The sequence below is a fragment of the Synchiropus splendidus genome, chromosome 3 (genome assembly GCF_027744825.2).
Source record: "Synchiropus splendidus isolate RoL2022-P1 chromosome 3, RoL_Sspl_1.0, whole genome shotgun sequence".
Lineage (NCBI taxonomy): Eukaryota > Metazoa > Chordata > Actinopteri > Syngnathiformes > Callionymidae > Synchiropus > Synchiropus splendidus.
Window position 1 is genome coordinate 20,245,553 of NC_071336.1, and position 23,820 is coordinate 20,269,372.

At 40.2% G+C, this 23,820-nt stretch overlaps 1 protein-coding gene across 7 annotated transcripts in view; it reads right to left on the minus strand.

Moving 5' to 3' along the window:
• ctnnd2a (catenin (cadherin-associated protein), delta 2a) overlaps window positions 1-23,820 on the minus strand; it is a 240,219-nt gene that overhangs the window by 23,369 nt on the left and 193,030 nt on the right. For all 7 annotated transcript variants that reach the window (XM_053858318.1, XM_053858311.1, XM_053858317.1 and 4 more), the window contains 5 exons: window positions 22,490-22,676; window positions 18,295-18,412; window positions 14,352-14,534; window positions 11,664-11,837; window positions 8,352-8,502 (listed from right to left, as the gene is read on the minus strand). In XM_053858318.1, coding sequence (XP_053714293.1) covers window positions 8,352-8,502; window positions 11,664-11,837; window positions 14,352-14,534; window positions 18,295-18,412; window positions 22,490-22,676 — 813 coding nt within the window. The remainder of the gene's footprint in view (window positions 1-8,351; window positions 8,503-11,663; window positions 11,838-14,351; window positions 14,535-18,294; window positions 18,413-22,489; window positions 22,677-23,820) is intronic.

Genomic DNA, 23,820 nt, shown 5'->3' on the forward strand with positions numbered 1-23,820 from the left:
TGATATATTTTGGTTTTAACGTGTTCCATTGTCTACTCCCCGTATACACTTCCTTCCTTATTGTCACCATCAAGTCCGTGTTTTATCTGGGTATTATATGATCCGTTTATCTTTTGTTACAGACTTGGAAATAATCATATTTCGCTTCATTTAATACAAAGCACACCACCATTATTTTTCATATTGTCTGCGCTTGACAATCTCAAAGAAGCCAGCATATTAATGTCAATCTTTCTCATGGAAATGTATAAAGGGACCCATTACTACAATCGTCTTTTTGTATTGTAGAGTATCGTATAGAGGTTAACTGCTGTCAATTCAGTCTCAGGAGTAGGTTGCAATTTTTATTTTCAAATAAACTGACTTATTCAGAGTCTCAAGAAACAACAGGAATCTAGGGAACTTCACCTGCACAAGTCTAGGATCCAGGTCATTATTTCCCAGCTACACAGGTTTAAAGGATATTTGTGTCAGTTAGACTGGTGGGTTGATTGTTTGAAACCTGCTGTCTTTCCCTCTTGTCATTCATTACATGCAACTGTTGATAATATGGGGAAGTCATGAACAACAGAACGGTGAGACTGTGTGTTGAACGAGTGACTGAAGGCTTCAAGGAAACAGTAGAATCACATCAGGGATCAGCTCTAAGCTTGGCTCGGCTAGGGAGGAGTCTTTTTGGGCTATGATGTTTGCTGATGATATAGTGATCTAGAGTGAGTAGAGATGAGAAGGAGGAGAAGGTAGAGATAGGCAATGGCGTGAAGAGGAATCATGCAAAGCGAAACAAGGCAAAATACACATGCTTAGATAAGTGGCAGGCGGGTCGGGAAGTTGAAGGGATTGGTTTGAAGATGAAGTAAGGGAGGCCAGATGGTTTGGATACAAGGTAGTGAACATGTTAGAAATGGAAATACCAGGCAAAAGAAGATGAAGGCAACCAATGAGAGTCATGGATGTGTTGAAGGAGGACATAGAAAGGAAAGGTGTGAGTGGGAGGATGCTGCTTTGGTGTGGCAACCTTTGCCACTTAAAAATAAATCCTTAGGTACATGTGCCAACATATTTATCTAGAATCATATCAAGCTCTAGTTTATCAAGTTACCATTGTGGTCAAGTGTTCAGAACCATTTTGGCATTTGCAAAAACTGATAACTGAGATTTGTAATGGTGAACACAACATCTCTATCATCTCCGTCAACCACTGTTAATTTAACCTGAATAAATGTAATGTGTTATAGAGTATAGAGTATTGTATAGCGGTTAAGAGGTTGCAATTTTTATTTTCAAATAAACTGACTTATTCAGAGTCTCAAGAAACAACAGGAATCTAGGGAACTTCACCTGCACAAGTCTTATCCAGGTCATTATTTCCCAGCTACACAGGTTAAAACCTTTTGGCTAAACAGCTACTGAAACGTTTCAAATCATATTGTACTAAATTAACCAATATCGTCCTTCAATTGATTCGCCAACCTCAAACCATGATACGAATTGAATCGTGAGTAAAATGAATTGTAACAGCCCTAATAGATTTTAACCTTGTGCGTTAAAACAATATTTTTCTGAAGAATTTGTGTCTCAATTTCAGTGAGAAAAGAAGATCCAGCGTGACCTCATGGGCAGGCAAGTGATTCCTCACAAAAAAGACTGAATTTAACATTAAAATGAGAGGAGCTTTCATGAAGACCTCAAGTAAAGAGACTCCATTCACTGCCCAACTTCTGCAGTCACTGAGCAACGCAGTCAAGAAACAAGAGTAATAAACAAGCCCAATTCAAGATTTCCAGTACACAGACATCTTCACCTGGGAGGCAGAGATCGTAATACACTCTTGTACCAGCGCGTCCCACGGTGCAGGCCGAGCTCCATCACAACCATAATGGCTGATTTGATTTAAAGAGATCCAATTACCCTCAACCACGGACTGATTTGATTGTTTACTGATGGGAAAGAGAGAGTGTTATCGAAGTAAAATTGGAGATAATTGTCTTGGGGAGATGTTGAGGAAAGATTAGACTGCGTGATTGGAGTTGGTGTCCGACAGCCAGAGAATAAAGAACAGTTAACACGCAGTTACCTGGACCGGCGTCCCTGTGGTGCGCTGCTGAATGCTTGCTATTATCAAAAGCTTCTTAGTGCATTGTTCTTTAAAAGCCCTTCTGTGGGCTCGCAGAAGCCAAAAAGTGTAACGTACAATGCCAGCTTAGCATCTTAATAAATGGAAAACATCAGGTGGATTAGCTCTCAGTTGTGGTGTTGCTTTCAAAAGAGAACCGGCAGCATCTTAAGAGGCAAATAAAACTCCAAATGTTTCTGTCGGATGCTGCGTACTTGAGAAGGAGCGAAGGAGTTTCTCATACGCTTCTTCATATAAGTTGAGCAGCAGTTGAGTTGCAATGATTCTTGTGAATCTTGACATCCAACTGTCGACATCATCACAACATACTGTACTGTACATCGCACTGAAGCAAACGCCTTGAGAAAAACCTTATTAGCTGGCAGATCTGAATGTCGTCAGGTATGTCAGGGTACTGAATAATTTGACCAAGATGTGCAGCAGCATATACAGTAGTAAGGAGCTATCCTAGGAAAGGATGGCTGGAGAGAAAGAAAAAGCTGGTTGTGAATGGAAGTGAATTGAACAGTGGCTTGCTGGCTGACAAGAAAATTCCACCACCATGTATTTGTCGCACATCACATGAGCTACTCCTCTCGCTGCCTCAGAGGTCCACTGTTGCCTGGTTTACTTGACACGGCACAAAAAAGCGGGCGTGGTGGTTTCCCTACCAAGACAAACCCACGCATCAGTTATCATTTAGAGAAGGAAGTCACAGTGCATTTACCCTCAACTCTCAGCTTTCCAAATTGAGCCCTCACCTTCGTCTGTCTACAACCCAGCTTTCACTCCATTCTTGTCACTCCATCCACACTAAGGGAAAAGTTCAGTCTTGCATCATGAAGAGGACAATGCATTAAGTATCTCGATTCTGTACCGGTTTACTGATGAAGAAATGGTTGAGGAAGCGCAGACTCACAGAGAAGTTCATGCATTGCTTGCAAAGAATCGGCTGAATTTTCACACGAAAGCATGTTTGCATCTTTAACCAGAAAATCTGACCTCAAATCCTCACAACAGGACTCACCATCAAGCATTTTAACAACATCCCCGCGGTGCACTACACGGTTGCCGCAGCAACACTCCCCGGCACCGATGTCATCAACACAGTCACACAGAGACGCTCCAAGTATGAGGTCATGTCAAAAAAAGAGGAGGACGACCAGGAAAGTAATTGCAGGGCGCCGACTAATGCTCAGGGTGGAGAGGGAGGGATTCATGGGGAGGCTGAAGTCAATAGGAGAGAGAACAGAGAAAAAAAAAGTTGCGTTTGATGGATGAAAAATTGGTGACAGACGGTGACAGTTATATTGCACATTTGATTCACTGTCACTTTGATTGATTATATTTCTTGCATGTCAAGTGAAGTTTGCCCTCAGCCGTGACATGTGTTTGTTATGGTTTCAAATGCGATTTCTATTGGGTGCCATTGTTTCTGCAGCTGGAGCATCGAACTAAATGGAGAATCATATGTGAAAGAAACACCATAGAAACGCTGTTCCCTACTCAGCATTATATAGAATGCAAAGAAATTGGATTAAAATGCCCTCTTGTTGGCTTGCAAAGAAAAAAAAAGAATTATGGGGAACCATTTAATTTCTGACGGTTCAATTTAAGTTGACTGATTTCTTTGTAACGTCAAGTGAAAAACGGTCGTGACAGACGCCTTTCGGTGGCGCTCTTCGCTTGTGGCACAGACAGTGTCAGTCAGGCACCACTCTCCGACTCATTTATTGACAAAAGAAACATATAAACATGAAAAGATTACTTTAACAACAACTTTGTAAAAGCACAAAGATACTCTCAAATACTGCGGGGGAATATTCGAAAAGCAGCCTTCAGTATTTAAAAGGTGATCGATCAGGCGAGGATTTTGCTGCAATCTTTATAAACCGCATTAAATGACTTCATTTAGTGTCTTACGGAATTTGCATTAATACATATTGGTTCAATTAAAAGAGATTTAGCTTTGGTTTGTGAGCGGCGTGTGTGTTTATCACACTCGGTAAACGGCTGCTGCCTTTGAAATAACATCATGCCTCTCCGGCGTTCATGTGCTGCTCTCAATTCATGTGTGTCAAATTACCATCTGTAAGCAAAGGAGGCAAGGAGAACGGCGCAGACAGGCGCTGCAGCCGCGAACGGGATTCATTTATGGCTACACAGGCTTACAGTGCATTATGCAAATCAATAACTGGGAGAGAGGTAAAATCAGAGAGACAAAGAGATGTCAGATGAGGAGAATGATTGTGGGTGACAGTGATACAGGCCATGAAATCACACTTGAGGAGGGTGAAAGAAAAACATGCAGTTGTGGTTACGTCTTAAGCTGACACGCTTTAATCCTTCATCTTCCAGTCTAGTCTTTTATCTCCCTTGTTTGTCTCCTGTTGATTCACAGTTTGGCAAAGCCCTCTTCATCATGTGAAGCGTCATCAGCTGCTGTGGTACGTGGAACCAATCTGAGCACCTAAATCCATCAAGGGTGTACAGTGGTAGCGCACACGACTACAACAGAGAAATATTGAAGCTTTATCAGGAGAAGCTCAAAGGAACAACAAAGAGGAGCTACCAAAGTCGTACAGTTAGAGGCAAGAGGAGGGAGAACTACACAAAGCTGCTGGAGGTCAACGCATGTTTGTGTGCGAATTAGCTTACAGAGTGAGCTAAAGCACACCTCGCAAGTTAAGCTTCCCATCTGGCGTGAAGCGGAGGCCCGGAACTTTTTCTACCGACCTGCCAAACCACATCTGGGCCGTGCTGTCCCCAAACAGAAAGTCAGAAAGCGTGTTAACACCAGAGTGGACGGTGAAATCTAAAGCTGCACTCCATTGCCCCTTTAAAGGAGAAATGTTTTGGACTGAGAGGTGAAGTCACTGTGCTGGATCAGACCTGTGAACAAGCGCCAAATGAAGCTTCTCCCCTCGGAGTGCCTGGCCTCTACCTTTCTGCTGTCAGCTCATATCAACTCAGGCCTGGAGTGTCCGTCTGATATATTTGATTTCTCCTCGGGGCTCCTGTGTTCCTCCACCGTTGGTTCAGGTTCTTTATTTTTGTTTTTAATAGAAATAGGAACAGATGACTAATTTAACATCAATCCGTTCAATATTTCTGTCACAGAAACACACTGGGATTTTCCAACTTTCCTCAAAAATAAAACAATATTCCAATATTCAACCTATTTGTTGATCCCTTAGACACACATCAAAAAATATCTATTCATACAGCCATCGCTCACAAAGGTAGACATATAAATTCTTCATCTATCTTTTCATTATTCCATCCAAAACATACATTAATTTCCTATCTTTCACTTGCTGCCCAAATGGAGGCCAATAATCCATCCATGGTTAGTTCCATCCATCCATCCATGCAAGCACCCACCAATCCACTCAGAGACATATCCATCATTCCACCATCTCACTTCCCACTCTTCATTGATTCCGTTTATTCATATACTGTACATAACCTTACAATGAATTCATCTCTTCTTTGTCTTTGTGCAATTCCATCAGGAGTTGCCACAACAAGCCAGCCTCCTCCATCTTAACCTACCTTGATCATCCTACCTAGTCACACCTACTGCATGCTTTCATACCCTGCTTTACCACAACCACTTACCTCACTGCTTGTCTCACTGTATTACCGCCAGCAATAAAGAGGTCCATCTTCAATCCTACATCCTTACGGCCACCAGCCATCAATCCATTCACATGTCTGTCTCTAATCCACCATACAGCGATCCAACCATCCTTCCTTACAGAGAGTTGGCTGGACTTACAGCCTTTTATGCAAACCTCCACGCCTGCTGCCAGTTGGAAAAACTAACCTTGAAATAACAGATTTAAGTACCAACAGCAGTTTTAAATATGAAGCAGATTACAGAATAATCTAGATGGTGCTGCAACTCCAGTGGTAATTACATGGTCGATACACTTTCATTGACAGGTTCACCTCGGCACCTAACGAAAATAAAGGCCTGTATTTACTGTATTTATTGTGTTAGTAAGAAAATTTTCTGTAGAAAAACAAAAAAACAAAGAGAGCAAAAGGATTCGGCTCCGCACACTAGGGATGGGCGATATGGATATGGACGAAAAGTTAGCGTGATAAATGTTGTAATTACAGCGATAACAATAATTATCATAATAAATACATTTATCATTCATTATTTCTTACTATTATTATTATTATTTCATTCAATTCCATGTGTTGGACACTACAGTCTCTCTTGAAACTGTTTTATGATGAAACATATTAGTGGAGTTTGTCTCCAACATCATTATTTGTTTATGTATAAATATAATAGTTAACCAAGTGTAGGGATGAGAAATTCAATGTTTCACATCTCTGGTAGAACCCAGACGTGAAAGGGGGTTGAAGTGAGCCGTCTGTCTGCTGTATCTCATGTCTCTCAACAGCTCACTTAAGTCTGGACACATTTCCTAGATGCTATTGAAGAAATATTAGAAATAAATAAATGATCATTTAGTCATATCCCATTGTCAAAATCATTATACATATAAAAATATGTCTTAAACTTTGATGGTGAACCAAAGTCCACCACACTCTCCACAGCTGTCGGCCATGGAGCTGGAGAGCACGGCGATGTCCAACGCAGCGAGTGAGCCGCATGTTTATCGAATTTATCGTGAGATGCAGAATTGTCATCGTGGAGATTGTGTTTGGCGGTATATCGTGTATGATAAGTTATAGCCCATCCCTACCGGACACGATTCATTCTGACAGGTCTACACTGAAAATGTCCTCCATCCCCACTTACCCCATCACAGTGTCTGCAATTTAAATAACACAAAGAGGCCTAATCATACTGAAAACAAATTAAAGGAATAAGTCAAGCATGCAGTCAATTGAGAATGGAAAACAACTTCACAATTATTTTTTTCCCAGCAAAAATTCGAGGTAATTACTTAAATTAATCAGCCAATGTGTTCTGTCCCGTTTCCAAACATGCTTTCATTGGAGCTTATGGAAATCTGCTGGCTGCTCTCAAACATATTTGTCCTGGCCAATGCCAAAAAACAGAGGTATCTATTGTTATAAACATTCCACAAATTCAGATTCAGCCACTGAATGAGCTTCATTATGATAAACTGTGCTGTATTGAACCTGAATGTTTCAGGTGTGGACACAAGCACAATGCTCCAATAACTGGTCTCAGCACAAACATTCATCCAGGATTTAAGAAAAAAAAGACAAACTCTTCAACCTCCTAAAATCCGATGAAAACCATGAGTCAAACGAATTCCGATAACAGCACAAACAGGCAAAACCGAGAGACAAAAAAGCAGCCAGAGCTTCAGAGTGAGGGTTGCATGGTTCCCATAGCAACCACAGAGCACACTGAGAAGCTGCGATAATTAGCGATAACCAAGATACAAAGTGGTGACATCATCCCCGGCTTCACACACAAAGCCACACAGTTTCACATGCGTTCATCTGAACTATCCCAATGTAGCGGATCGTCGCAAAGCCTCACTCAAAGACAGATACTTTGTTTTGAACCTCCGCACAGCATCTGTTGGTTTTTTTTCCCTGCTTCCAAAAACAAATACGCTGCCCTCATTAGTTAGTATTAGAAACCACATTTATACATCTGACTAAATAATGCAATAGACACAGCCGGAAGCACTGGACTAGTATGTGTTTGATTTAAAGCATTCTTTTTTTAATCTCCTCCCAAGAGTGTGCTGCATCTAAGTAGATTTTGTTTTTTGTGGTCATATCTCTTTTGCTGTTTGACTCCAAATACATGTCTGGACATCAAAGTTTTACTCTTAGAACACCCAAGGACACCTTTATCCATTGATAATCCACGAGTAGAAATTACCTATGCATTTTCAAGCATATATTTTATTACTCCAGTATTTTAAAGCCTTAATATCGTAGTATTTTTTTTTTAAGTTTTTCAAAACCCACTTCCCAATTTGGCAAACCTGTCTTACACTTTCCATTTAGCACATTAGGTTCAGGGGTGCAGGATGCTGCAGAACCTTCACCTGTCGTTGTATTCACAAGGCACAAAAGCACAACACTAGAGAGGGAGACTCTGCACAGCGACCGGTGACGAATGCTGAGCCAGTCAGCACCCAACTTTGTCTAGCAACTTCTGTCTGCAAGTATAAATATATTTTCATCTGAAACCTAGAAAACAATTTAAACACAGTAAGCTGCGACCACGAACTGCAGGAACCACGAATCTCGATGCACTTACCGATGAGCTCTTTGTTCCTGATGTCCAGGGCCATATTTCGCAGGGCAGTAGCTACAGCACATACCACCTTGTCGTTGTCTATCCTCAGCAGCTCCACCAGGATGGGAAGTCCTTTCTCCTTGCGTACGGCCGCCCGAATATACACTGACCACTGTGGGAGAGACAGGAAGTGTTTGACCTTCACCTCCACCTCAGAGAATTTAAAGAGAAATGTTACAGGTTCATCGACGCGTGATAACTTTTATGTTATATGTCGGCTCTCAAACTCGACCTGGATAAGAGGTGCGGGTTCTCAGCTCAAAATTGGAGGAGATGTGGGAGTTGTCCAGGGTGAAAGTAAAAGGGAATGAAGCATTTCACTGCAGTTATATGAACTGGAGAGTGCAGGTTGGAGCTCAGAGACCACTCTGTCGTCCCTCTACAACCATCAACGTTCACTTAAGTGGACTCCTCCAACACATAATGCTCAAGCAGCGCCTCCTTATAAGTCACAGAGCCCAACTGCGCTACAGCAACAGATACAAGCGAGGCACACATAACCACAAATGAATCCAAGCCTAGTTTTTAATACACTCAATATCAATGATTGTGCTAATTGCGAAAACAAAACACATGACTTCAGAGAAAATGGGGAGAGCTATAGTTAGTTTCAGTGATGAAGAAAGTATCATTTATCTTTGCCAGATCGTGCATCAGCAGGGCAATTCTCAGACAGACGCTGGCTCAAACAATGCAGTTAAGCTCCATAATAGAAAATGAGATTTCCAGATAACCACCTGATACCCATCCCTCCTCCCCCCTCATTTGTCATCCTCTCACCTCTTTCTTTTTCTGTCCTCTCATCTCCTCTCATTTCACATGTTGGATGAAAGATTCATCTTTCAAGGTCCTCAAGTTATATGCCCATGAGTCACACATAGACCCCCAAAACTATGCAAAATGTCATCTATACCATGGATGAGAGGAGTCAGCATGAATCTGACTATATTTTCTTTATCAAACATAACAACCCTCTTCGACTCATGCAGCAATCACACATATATAAACCAAAGAAGCACTTCAGTAAGCGAAGACTTGCCAATATTGTGTTGATAGCAATGTGCTCAGTGTGACAGCAGGAGGCAGCAGCATTTTAGGCCTCACTTTGGAAGGACAGTCAAAGAAGGATCCAAGCCATTTAAACAGCAAAGGCAGGAAGAATACTTATCAGTCAACGGTGATGCCACAGTTACTTTGAAAAAGTCATCTGACTACTGATTACTGATAACCCCCTCTAAAAGTAACTGTTAGTTTACTTATTACTTGAATTTAAAAGTAACTAAGTTGCATTACAAGTTACTTGTCAAGCTACATTGAGCAGCCGACCACAGCTCTCATTGACTAAGCAATATTTCCATGTTAAATTTGAGATTGTGTTTTTGAAACAAGGTAACCTAAGAACAAACCTGAACCCCTGGGGTTACCTTTCCATGTATGTATATTTCAGCACAATGTCAGATATATGATTGTAGAGTCAATATTGCATCTTCACACAGTCTAACCTATTGGACCGAAAATCACTCACAAAAAGCAACAAATCAGAGCTAGAAAAACGAATCAAAGTGACATTTTGCCATTCATATAATAAAAATACAGGAAATGCCCCATTATTATTAATATTTTACTACTTTTCTACAAGACAGGCAAAAGTTTAGTAAGTCTCAGTGTTTCAGGTCTCCTGTTGGTCACCTGGAGGCAGTAGGAGGAGCACTTTATTTTGGACTTTGGGGAGAAAGCAGAACAGCTCATCAGTACCAGTTCTTCCTCCACTGAAATGTAATGTAGAAAAGTCCAAAAATCTATCATAAGCGTTGTTTAACTTGACCTATCAAGAAGATTAAAAAAACTGGTACATAGTTTTTTGAGTCCACTCTTTCGACATTTGCGAGACTCCTTTATTTGCTTTCCTTTCCTTTTTTTCTGCGCGTTGGTGGACCTTGCTGGGTTAATACTGGCATCAGTAGCAGACACTAATTCAAAGTAGTGTCTGTATTGTCTGCTAGAAATGTTATTTACTGCTGTGTCGCCGCCAGCTTGAAACTGCCCGCATGCTGAAAACGTGAATGGCATGTCCCTTATATGATGTCATGCCCAAAGACGCAGTTGAAGAAAGCAAATGTTGATGTTTCGCTTCACGACTATGGCAACAATAGTAATGCACAGCGACGTAGGTACGTAACTTTAATTTACTAAGTCACTCATTACTGGCATCACTGACTGTGAAGGATCAACTGGTTGTCTGGAGTGAGGGACTGCCAGACTGAACATGACGTCCCCCTGGCTTTCCCCAAATGAAAATGGGCTTAACTCCAGTAATGCACTATTGTTAATAACAAATTGATATTCTGTTGACAACAACCTCCAGTAATCCACGCTCCTCAGCTGTTGTTCCTCTCCCACTCAGTGTCGAACATGAATGCTGGGAGACAACCAATGACACCTGCATGAACTTTACTCTCTTTCTTTTTCATTGAAATGAGTTTATTTTTGTGAAACAGGTACATAAGTTGATATTTTCCTGTGGGCTCTCAGTGTTCGTAAATAGGCCACTCGTAATTGTAACGTTCACATTATGCAGGGAGTGAAAGTGTTGAAGGCAACTGTCCTAGTTGCATTGTTCACATCAATTTTGTCTTTTGTGAATAAAAATGACTGACTCTTCTTCATAGATTTTTAAGTGGTTTGCGGATGTGATAATGACAAGTTCCGTTTTCCCTCAACAATAGATGCTGGATTCCTCACGTCTTCCTGACTCGCTCTACTTTTGCTGGCAAATAATCAGTTTAAAACAACAAGGATATAACAGGCGTGGACTTTCAGTTTTGATCCACACTACATGAAACACATTTGAGAGCGCTTGTGAGTACACAGTCAAGGTAACGCAGTAGTCGATTTTAGGAGGGATCTAATGGGATGGCAACCCTTCTGAACAAAACATCCGCCTTTTTCATCCCTCCTCTTCTTATGGTAAATATTGGAAATGTAATGAAGCACTCTTTCAGCCTTGGCATCAACAATGCATAGACATACACACGGCTCGCTGAAAACATCCACCAATAACAGTGAAAGTTGGAAAAAGGGCTGGTGATCGTGCACCACTAGGGTTCTACCTCCCCGAACACAACTGACCACCCCGCCCTGAAGTCATTTTTTTACAGCGTTAATGGAAATAAAAACTAAATTAAAGTACACAAGTGAATGTAAAGGGTGTATTTCCACTCCACTCTCCATTATGAAAGTGAGTATTTCAGTCGCTCTAATGTGCCAATTTACCTTCCAACTGCCTGCAGCCAGGTTCTGCAGGGCTCCAGCTGCTCCCTCCAGGGTGTCTGGGTTTGAGCACTCTGATAGCAGGGTCAGGTAGGGCTTGACAATGGTGGGGTGCCAGAGCATCTGAACGCCTTTGGGGGGCTCCGCTGTGTCCGGGAAAGGACCCACGCCGTCCCACTGAACAAGAGAGGAAACAAAGAGCAATGAAGCAGAATACACTTGATGATGAGACATTACTCCGAAATCTCTTTTGCCCTTTGGACTCCATTGTTCAACTTGATCGATGTAAAATTGTATCAAGTGGACTGACACACAGCAAGATGTAGTTTGAGATTTTCCCAAAGACTCCTGACTGAACTTCAGCACTTTCAAAGCTGAGTTTGGGCTGAAGCCAGTGAAACTTTATTCATACAAGCTGTTTTCTTGTGAAGAAGCAACAACTCTGCTGATATTTCAAGGGAAGAAAAAAAAGTTGCTGTCCAAGTGAATTCTTCAAGGTCATTCTTTTCCCTTCTATGTGCAGTAATTGCAGCGTCATGAGCTTCTTGTTGGATTTCACAGTGTGCCGATTATATAGACATTGTACTCTTTCAGTCATGAAGCAGTTTTCATAAATCAGCATGAAAAACAACAACAAAAACGTAGAAAATAGCGACACGCCCATGTAGAGAAAAGAGCCAAGACTTTTCTAATAAAGAAGCTCTCCTCTGTGTTTGCGTGTTAAAATCACCCCATGGAAAACTGCACGTCTCCCACTGTGCCGAACAGCTCGACCTATTAAAAAGTCAAAGCGACTTGAAGACATATTCTGGAAACCTCCCATCTTGCTGTGATGCAGGAGAAAATATTGCACGAGGAAAAGGGCAGAAAGTCTGGAAAAAAGGAGGCAGAGCGAGCATTTCACTGTCTTTTGCTTTCAGGAATAAAGCCTGTTGCATCGCTTTCCATTTATTCCTCCTAAAAATGATACTTTTAAATGGTGATGAAACAATCGTGTGAAAAATCTAGTTACTGCTTGTTAAAACTTTGCTGTCATTTCCACTTCTAGCAGGGAGGATCTAAAAATAGATCTCTTTCATGAGAAAATCAGGACAACTTGATTTCTTTGATGCAAAAATTAAAGACACATTTTTTTATTTAACAAAAGATTAAAAAAGAAAACAAGGCAATTATACTTTTATATTTCACAGAATTATACATGAAGTGCATGTCTGACATCTGATAAGTATTTTCTCATGGCCTGTTGAAACCTTCAATGGCAGACGTTTTCCTGCAGTTATTTATGTATTTTGTCAACCAGTCACATTACACATCCATTTCCTTTGGTGTGCGATACGTTTATCTTACTGGAATATGAATACCTTTGATCTTTATTTGAATTTCAAATCAAGTAATACACAGATAACCTCAGTTTTTTTTCAACTCTCAGTCCTTGATTAGCCTCTCCCCATCGACATTCTGTTACACTCTGCTTCCCATTCTTCTCTTGTCTCACCATTATTGTGTGCATGCGTGTGTAGAGGCACGTCTATAGATAGCATCTCTGATCACAAAATCAAAGCCTTCCTATAGTTTCAAGTGTGCTGAGGCAGTGAAATAGGAGAGATCCTTCCTGTTGCCTGGAGACAGCCTCCATAAATAAGAATGTATAATGTTCATTTGCAAGTTAATAAATCTCTCCAGATTCAACACTTTCAAAAATATTTTACTCAGATCCAGAAGCAGACACTTGAAGGTGAATTCATTTTAGGTAACATCCATCTCAACAAGTCTGGTACAGAGTTCAAGGCACTGCCAAACTCTACAGAGACTTGGAGCAGGTAGTTCGGTTGCAGCTGTACTTATGACATTGCCGGCAAAGTAAATTATGCATCAGTGATCCATATTGAGAAGCCCTGAGGAGATGCATTATACATGGTGAACAGTTATTTTTCATCTAAACTGCCATGATGTACCATCTAAATCTTGTTTCCCCCACCACATTTCTTTCTGTAGCAACTGATTTAACAGTTTCAAAACGTCAGCCTCATCCTCACACTTGGACCATGTAGTGCAATACAGACGTGTACCCAGGCATTGCTGACATTTAGGTCCCCACAGGGGCTGAACAACAGGGATATATATATATATTCCGCAGCAGCGGTCCCTCAGTATAATACATTGATGATGCCGAGTCACCATCACTGTGGCTTGAGAGATGAAGAAGAGAATCACTAGTGTTACAGATGAACACCTGTAGAAGTTATGTAGTTCACTATGGCCGCCACCGAGCAACGTCATTATATATAAAGTAGATGAGTCAATGAATTCACATCCCAAACGTCGGGTCATACTGGAGATTTTTTCTCATTCACAGTACGCTATTATCTCTAACCATTTTCAAGCTACAGCCTTTTGAAATATCAAAGTGAGAGTGTTTCATTGAAAAAAAAAAAAAACTTTGGCACCTAAAAGGGTTACATGCTTAATGATAGCCTGAGATGAACACTTCTAACCTCAAAAACATTCATTTAAACGCGATCAAAAACGTTGTGTAAAGCTGTGGATGCTTGTTTTTGGACTGAGGTAGGAAACCTAAGCAACCAATGGACAACACAAAGAGAACACAGACATTATCCTCCATATATAGTCACATGCCATATTTTGACATATAAAGGACACTAATCTAATGTGATCGAATCGAACCCATACCTGGTCAGCTCCCTTCTTTTTCTTCTTCTTCTTCCCCCAGCAGCCAGAACTCTCCCCATCGTGGCCGTTGGCGTCGCAGAGCAAGCCGTCCAGCTCCTCCAGCCCGACCTGCTGGCCATGTGACGTCTCGGCAGCCAAGCGGTATGACAAGTTCCTCAAGATACACACGCAGTTCTCCACAGTCTGAAATAAAGACACACAGGGGACAGGCTTAAACATTTAGATAAAAGCTAAGGTGAGATTTTTTTTTTTTTTAATCTGATGAGGTTTCATTAAATACTTGAAAAGAAAGAGCAACATGAAAGTAAAGGAATGTTAATAAAAACCGCCCACTCTCACGCTTTTTATACAATCATCCTCTCAGTCAGGGGAGCGTCTGCACACCGCCTGTATCTGGATTTTGTTTTCTTTGACTTTGAAATTAGATGAAAAGAAACTTGGCTAAATGAGAAATGATGACATGCCAAATATATCGGATCACACCCCATTAGACACCGAGCTCGGAGAAACAAGTTCCGTGCGTGCGCGCGTGTGAATCCTTGTGTGTTCAGTATCGGCGAGTAAAGGGAGTGATCGGAGCAACCGAGTGGAAATTAACAAAGACAAATCATCAATCTTCCTTCTGTCTGACCGCTGGTTTACACAAAAACAACTAAGGACTGTAATTGAACAACCTCCCGAGACGCAACAAACAAAACAATGTTTCAGTCCGGCGAGCCGCAGTCAAGTCAGGATTTCTATTCTATTACATGCGGCAGAACTTACATATTATTTCCAATTTATTCTGACATTTCAGACTTTCGATCGGCTTTTTCATCACCTCTTTTTTTCCACCGTTGCACGGTTCAGGGACTAACCGATGGTTTTAATACAACCGAGGGTCAAAGGTCTTCTGCAAAACAGGCGCTCTGCAATTGGGAGGCCTTCAGGTAAAATGCCACCTTCACATGCACAACATTCATTTATTTGATATTTACAATGGGGTGAAGAACCACCATGTATAATTCACAAAGCCTTATTGGCATCAACAACGTGAGGTGGCTTCTGGGACGCTGACGTGACCAGTCTAATGTGCTGCGCTCACATTTGTGCTCGTATTTCACAAAACGTAATGCTTTCAATCATGGGTTTTGAGAAAGTGTGTGACGAAAAAGCAAATAATCTGCATTGCATTGAAGAAAATGAGGCGCTGCAGACACAGCTGATGCGGAGGAGGTTAGAAGATCAAGGAAATGTTGGGAATGAAAGAGAAACATCCTAAAAAATAAATAAAAAAAACTCAGTAAAAACATTTTCACACAGTACTTTTTAAATACGTTTGTTATTTATAATGAGGGCTGGAACGGGTTCATGGCAATTCATTTGAACGCTGATAATTAATTTCATGACTAAATTGAGTTCAGCCTCCGAATGTAAGCCTTGGTGAAATTGTGTACCTTTCTATTTCTTACCAGCTGCTTTTTGAGCACAAGTCCGTATTTATCCTACAACAGAGTAATTTAAAATGAGAACAAAAAAAACTGACAACTCACACAGGGATAAGTTCCTCTTCCTCATATAGAGATTATTAATATTTCTGTTCCTTACATTCCCACATTAGCTTTTTTTTGGGGTGACTCAAGGGTCAAGTTTAGGTCAGATCCTTGTTTGTGAAAACAGAATGATTTTCTGGCCACAATTATAACTTTTGTCCTCAGCTTTTCTTTATCCTGATTTCCCCTTTCTGTTGCCTCCAAGATTCCCATGCTCAAGGATGCTCCACAAACAACATTTGATTTTTTTTTAGTCGCAGTTACTTCCTTAATGGCCACATGAAGAGTGTGTAGCTTTCTTCAAGTTCAAACCTCACTTTCCTTCACTGGAGCACTGGTGATGACGCCAGACATTAATATCACTGTTTCCCTTTCGGGCCTCACAAACAAACTGAAGCAGGATTTGAGAAATGCTGGCGCAGTGGTGGGAGCGCAGCTGGACAGTGTGGAGGTCGAAACAGAGAGGAGAAAATCAAGGAAGCTGAAGGCGATCACGAAAACGTCTCCACATCCTCTTTGTGCGTAGCTGTGGCTCAGGTGCTCTTCCAACACAGTTTTCGCTTTCAATATTGTTCTTTTCATAATTATCAATGTTGCTTGTTTTCATTGTACATATATTCTCCAGTGCCACACTTCTGGATAAATAACAGTGTATGAGGCACTATTTTAATTTTAATTATTTTATAGGTTAAAATAATTAAATTAAATTGTCCAGTTTCAGTCGACTAAAAGGGCTTATTTAAATCAATAAATAAATATTCTCTCTAGTCTAAGTTAACAAAAAAAAGGTATTTTAAACCAGATTTTGTCAATAAAAATCAGAATCGTACCTCTGTGTGAAAGGAACAGTTATTCTCAACATCAGGATGAAAGGAGAGAATATGCCACTGTTGCAACATGAGCAAATATTTTGGACGACGCGGTCATTAACGCTGATGCCTGCAACACTTCTCTCTGCTCACCTTTGTAAACGGCCTCGTAATCAAGGTACAGATCTCTGCGCGACTCACATGGAGGATTGCAGTGGGTGGATAAACAGTGATTAAAGGAAGGCAGAAAGAAAAATCTGGGCGGCTGTGAGACCTTGAGAAGTCAGCCACCCACAACATTGTTTGTGTGGCATCAACTGTTCCACACATTCACTACACTGCGTCACGAATTCACCAAGATACTCAGAGCAAAAGGAAAAGGACCTCACCACAGGAAAATGGTATGTATATTATTTCACCAATTCAATAGCATTAATACATCAAACAGTGAATAAAAGGAGAAAATTTGACATTTAATGGCGTATTGTGCAAAGAAAGTCGACAGAAATGGTAGTCAAGGACTTGGATTTCTACTTTGATTGGTGTTTAACATTATCCTGGGTTTTGATGTTAATACACATCTGAAAAAGTCTTACAAGAAGAACCTAAAAACAAAGGACAAAATGAAATAATAATTAATTCACCTCAGTTATTATGACAAGCACAGGTTTAGATGACGAAAAGTGGCTGTACTCAGGCAGTCCTTCACAATGACTTGTTTCGCTAGAGTTTTATGGTAAAACTACGGTGGCCCCAAAGGGCAAACGACAAACACAAAAGAAAAGTACAACTACAAACCAAAATGCATATTCACAAAAACAGAATCGCAATTACAAACACAGAATCAGAACCTTCAAAACAGAAACACAATTACGAATGATGCAAACCGTAGGTCGGTGGGAACCTGCTATAAAGCCCTTTGTTGCTTGAACAAACTGCACAACAACAGTTGCGATTTCATTTTTGTTATTGCGATTCCGTTTATGTAATTGCGATGTCTGTTTTTGTAAATGTGTTTCTGGTTTGGGGATTGAGATTTGTGATTGTGATTCCGTTTTGGTAAATGTGCTTTTTGGTTTGTGGTCGTACTTTTCTTTTGTGATGTCTTTTGCCCTTCAGGACCACTGTATAAAACAGTGAGCATTTTGCACACTCTCACTACAGATGGCTTGTTCTCTTCCTCTCCTGAGCAGCTTTCAAATCTAATACCACCAAGCAATTCATCAAATTGTTTTATAATATTAGAGTAACACAGTCCTGAAAAAAAATGTGGGATTCATGAGCTGAATCTGCTGCAGACTCAGTTGAAAAGAAGTCAAACTGGATTTGTTAAACAACTATAGATATGAAGAAAACATGTGAGTGTAGAATCGATAAGTGACCTCACATCATTTTTTTTAAATGGCAAGAATTCTAGTTTCAACTTCACGTAGGTTAGCAGAAGACATATTGTCTAAAAAGCCTACGTGCTTTTTAGGGAGTTTAAACCTCTAGTCTGTGAATATTTAAGAAACACAATATTTCCATTTCAGTCTCAGAACACAGTTTGCCAACACAAGAACATTACATAAACATACAGTCATAACAACCGCCCACACACACCTTGCTGTCAATTTCACTGCTGCCCAGAGAGGTTTGGATGACGTAGAGAAGAGCATCTGTCAGGCCGTCACACTCCCTCATCCTTCGTCTCGCCTCCTCACCTGCTGAGCTCACATTCCTGTAAGACACACACACGCACACAAACACAGTAGACTCTTTAGGGTGGGGAAGAGTTGGGGGAAACACAGGAGAAAGACACACACCAGGAAACTTGGCAGCTCTCCTTAAGCTAAAAAATTGAAAGAAGGAGAATTTAAATTCTGGATACGGCTCAATCTGTGCCCAGAAGCCTTGCTTCAATTTGAAGCACTTGACTTGAATCCAAAGTGGGGAAAAAAACCACAGAAAAACTACGGTTCTGAACTCCACGCTGACATTCTTAATGAATATTTGACAATATTGTTTTATTCATTTCAGCGTTGGCCATTAAAGCTCTGAGCTATTGACTTATAATGAACCGGCGGTACCTGTGGGAGGTGTAGCTGTATGGCGGTTATAGACTCAATTATCATTTGAGTCATTTCACTGCACTTTAACTTGAAACCTCCAGAATAATTTACATGTGAGTTTTGCTGTCGATATATAAACACTTCTGGCACAGGCAGTTGACATTCTTGGCATGAAACAAAACCTTGCCACCAAAGCCGGCAGCATTTAAAGTAGAGAAGTTCAAGACACTCAGAAGACGGTAGAAACTTGACATTAGGTCTCAGTGAGATTTTAAGAAAAGTTGATTCACAGAAAGAAGGGTCGGATTTTTCACTCGACCAAAGCTTAAAAGCTAAAGTTAATTAACTTCATCAAGGTGAACTATTCAATCTCTCTGACGTGCATTTATGAATCTCATCAAAGGTATTAAAAAAAGCATGTTTAAACCAGGTCTTAGGTTTTTTTCTTGTGAAAAGTTATTGTTGCTGCGCTGCATTGTAGTCGAACATTCACAAAACTAGAGGAGCATGAACTTTTCAATAGTATTAAATACCTGCGGTCACTTGGGACTTGCTGTGGGTAAAAAAGCCCACCATTTATTAGGACTCTTGTTTGGACACACTACATAAATAGCCTTTGCAGTTCCCAGGTTTGGATTAAAGGCAGAACAAAGTACTGGTTTAGATCTAAATCTAGATCCAGACCGATGATATTGCAGGGTTTACACCAGGATTTTTTGACATTTACTGAATTGGTGACAATAAAAAAGATGCACAATGTGTTTTTCTTTCTTGTTAACCTGATCGTATTTGCAACGCTGACTCACTGCTGCTAAATAATGGGTGTCAAATAAATGTGGACCGTCCTGTCCTTCTGGATGTGACTTCTGTTTACACTTAATTTTAGTGTGTGTGAGACTCATTCAGAGACTGTGAAAACATTTTAGGTTATCTCTTCTTAACACCAGATATTATCAGATATTTCATGCTTTAATTTAGCATATCATACTCATTGTTGGGTTGTCAAAAGATACATGATATGCAACTTAAAACCCGCATTGCTTGCTCATTTTACAGCACCCTGGATACATTTCATTTCTAGATATGACAATGACAAAGTGAAATGATCTTACAGTACTGTATGGACTTGTTCAAGTACATATTTGTTCAGAATGAGTTTTTTTATTTTGTTTTTAGATGCCCCCTTTTTTGCAGTGCATAAGCATTGGTTTTAAAAAAGGCAATCTAGATTGTCTGAGCTTGTCCAAGACAGAACACTTCACCATGTTTAAGCAGCAGAGACAAGATGTAGATAGAGGAGAAAGGCTGAGTCAACTTTGGTTTTACGGTCTTCCTGTCATCACTGCACTTGGGTCCCGCCCCGCGTTTAGAACCTTAACACTTCCACTGCCACTGAACAACTGTCGACACGTAACTGGGGTCATCACTTTAATTTTGGCTATAAAACAGTTTTGATTTTGATAAACTATGATGGAAATATTCCTGGAAATGTTCTCAAGATAATGAAAGTCTGTCTCTGATTCATAAAAGTATCAGCAACGTTTTATGTGAATCTAGAAATTCAAGTTTAAGCTTGCAATGAAGCTGGTTATAAATAATAATTTTATCTTAAAAGAGGAAACAATTACGAATAAAACAGCGAACTGTAAAATATAGGATGAACATCTGAAGCGAAGTACACAGCATTACTTTGCTACTGATAAGACAGAAAAAGAAGCCTCCAGGAGATGAAAATAGTGAAATCCACAGGAGTCATATTTTTATTTTCCAAGACAATTACTAACAACTACGAAGTGGAAAGACAAGAATTAATTGAGGCATATACTGTAATGACTGCCCCATCCCACAACTATTTCAGTTTAAAAGGCTACCTTAAGCAAACTATTCCACTTTTGTTCAACAAAGGCTCTTGAACTAGTATATTTTCAGTAGAAACCATGACCTGTCATTTACCAGTTTATTGCTATATGGAGGTGACACAGTGATGAAGCACATGCCTACCAATCAGCCATAACATTATGACCACCTTACTAATATGTTCTTAGGTCCACTTTTTAAATATATGTTTTGCGCTCACCATCATGATTATTTGATATTGATATTTGATGGAAAAATCCTGCCTACATTTTAAATTAATTTCTTTTCCAACAAAATGAAATGTACTTGAAGCTACAACTAGGTTTGAGTGCATGAATGAGAGGTCCAACAACACAGACATCTTATACCCTTCAATGCCTTTTATGTTTGGCCCATTTAGTCCAATGTCCAGAGGCATTCACATTTAAATTAAGCGTAACCCCTCAATAATCTTTCTTTTGTCCGGTGTTTGCCTCCAAACACTGTGCATGTAAAATTGCAGCACAGTGTACAAAACCTGTGTGGTGCATATTCTGGCGGCCTTGAATGTCCTTTGTGGGGACGCTCAATAGTCAGAGATAAGCAATGGAAAAAGGATGAAAAGAGGTTTTGCAAGAGGAAAGCAAGTTGAAGTTTAATTCACTGGCAGGTTGGTGCTTCATTGTACGCTGACACACGGGGGGTGAGGAGCTTTCTGTCACTAACCACGGCAGCCTCCTGTTCCCGATCCTGCATGGCCAGAAATCAGTGCAGGTTGCTCACAAGTAGATTTAATTTTGCAGTATGTTAAATTTGACAACGTTTCTCATTCAGTGCGCCATTTCGTGATCTGAAATTTTAATTTTAGTTTACAGCAATTACATTATAAACTGCCGTCCAAACACATCCTCATATTCTCTCAAAGCTATGGAACTAAATAAGTAGTGATCCAAGTGGTGTGGCTAAACCCAAACCTCTTCAATGGGCTTCTCTTTCTGGGCCATGTTTTTCCTCATTTAATTTACAAACTCTCAGTTCAATAACCAAAAACTCAGACCCAAAGACAATTTACAAAACACGAAGCATCCCAAAATACACCACTTCCATATGTAACTTCATCACACATGGAAAACCAAGACGTTTGAACAGTCAGTAAGGTGCGAAATTGCGCTACAGTATCAAAAATATTTATGCTATATATATATATATATTGTACCCTGTAGTTCAGATTGAAATCACCAAACATTTCAACATGTGCAGTGGAAAATGACATACTGATTTGACGTCTAACTGGCTAATATTTGTGTGTAGGAATGTCTTGAAATGTGTTTTGAAACAGGACAAAAATCTCTAAACAGAGTTGAGAAGGAAACAGGAAGTCGTTGTCATGGTTATGGCAGATGTTCTGGCACTTTGGACACCACTAACCATTCTTCATATACTTATGTGACGGGTATAAAAGTGGATGAGTGAGTGTGGTGTCTTCCATCGCAACACGTGTCTTTTGTGAACACCCAGCGCTGCTTTGAACAAAACTCAGAGAGCAGAGACCAAGTCTGATTCAACTTTCTTGAGGTCACAAAAATAATTACTTATTTCTGGTATTTGGCCAGGATGGAAATACATTTTGTGATAAGAACAATATTTACTTGTAATATTTGAGTCTCATTTTCCACATTGTGGAGCCAATAATCAAATCCTTTAATTCAATATTATAACTGGGCGATAAGAGAGTGATGTCTAGATAAAAGCGAAATGCAGTTAATAAAAGTATTAAAGTCATAGCTTCTGTTTACCACTTAAGGTCTCTTCATTACAAACAAAGAGAACTGAATTCAATCTAAAATCAAACTAGGTTTAATGAATGATTCAAATTCAACAGAGAATTCAACAACTGCAATAAAACCTACCTCAGGCAACCAGTAGCGTTGCGCAGCACCTGGGAAGTATGGAGGTGTAGCTTGCGGTCGTCATGGTGATTGGGGGAGGAGTCCCAGTTGGAGTGTGGAATGATGACGCTATTGGTCAGGACAGCGAGGGCATCCTGGATGATAGGCATCTTCAGAGCGTCACATGACGAGAGATTCCACAGCACGCCTGCACACACATAAAGCTCATGGATTACTTTGCTCTTTCTTTCCATGTATTATTGTGCATGTTGCATGTGCATGACTCACTGGCTGCAAGGTGCCTTGTTTGAGACTGAATAAGAACAGTACAAATGACAAACATACAATTCAACAAATTTAGTTTAGGCTAACACTGCGAACAAGAAATAAATATTGGTCAAAATTACCATCAAACTGCTTGAGTGAAGAAATCATCAACTCGAGGATGAGGTCGCAGTTTATCGGTACATTCATATATGATATGAATGATAATAAAATAATAATAACTACATAATAATAATAATATAATGATAAAATAATAATAATTACACCAAAATAGAAAGGCATTTACCTACAAAGAAAGTGTAGCTTCACATAACATTTAATCTCAATGTGTAATGTTAAAAAAAAAATACTGTGAATGCTATACGTAGAGAGCAAATCTTTTCAGGAAGTCAGTCTGAAACTTTGAGCCACAATTTTTTTCCTCATTATTTCAAATGAGCATTCAGACATTTTATAATGATCTTGGGGGTGAAGCAGAGTGAAGAAAAAGATCTGCAGTGAATCGATCAATGAGGGAAAAAAAACAAACCAAAGAGAGCAAGAGTATTTTCTAAAATGTTGGTGTTCATGTGCGAGCGCAGTTGACAGACGTGAGAAATCGCAGGGCAGATCTCAAACTGTTACATTCAGTGATTTTTCTGAGACGACACAGATAGAAACACCAACAGGCCCAAACCAGCCAACTGCTAATTATGTACAGTAACAACACACACGCACACATTCGTGCGCACTCGCACGTCTTGTCAGATTGAACACCAGATGCCTTTTTATTTGAGGGTGAGAGAACTTGTGTCATCAGCTGTGGTGCACACATGATATCACACACACACACGCATCAGCTTTTAATGAGAGAGCGCGTGACCGTGAAAGTAACGGAAAAATCGCTACAAAAAAAGTGACAGACAATTAAAGCCCCTGAAATAGAAATCTAATTAGAGGGGCGTCGAAGCTAAAAGGAACTCGGTGTGGGACGATCAATTGAGACCAAACAAGAGTCATGCAGCACGCCTCAGGCATGACTCACTAAAGTCAGGCCTGTCATTGTGTCGCGTGTGTCCGACGGGGAA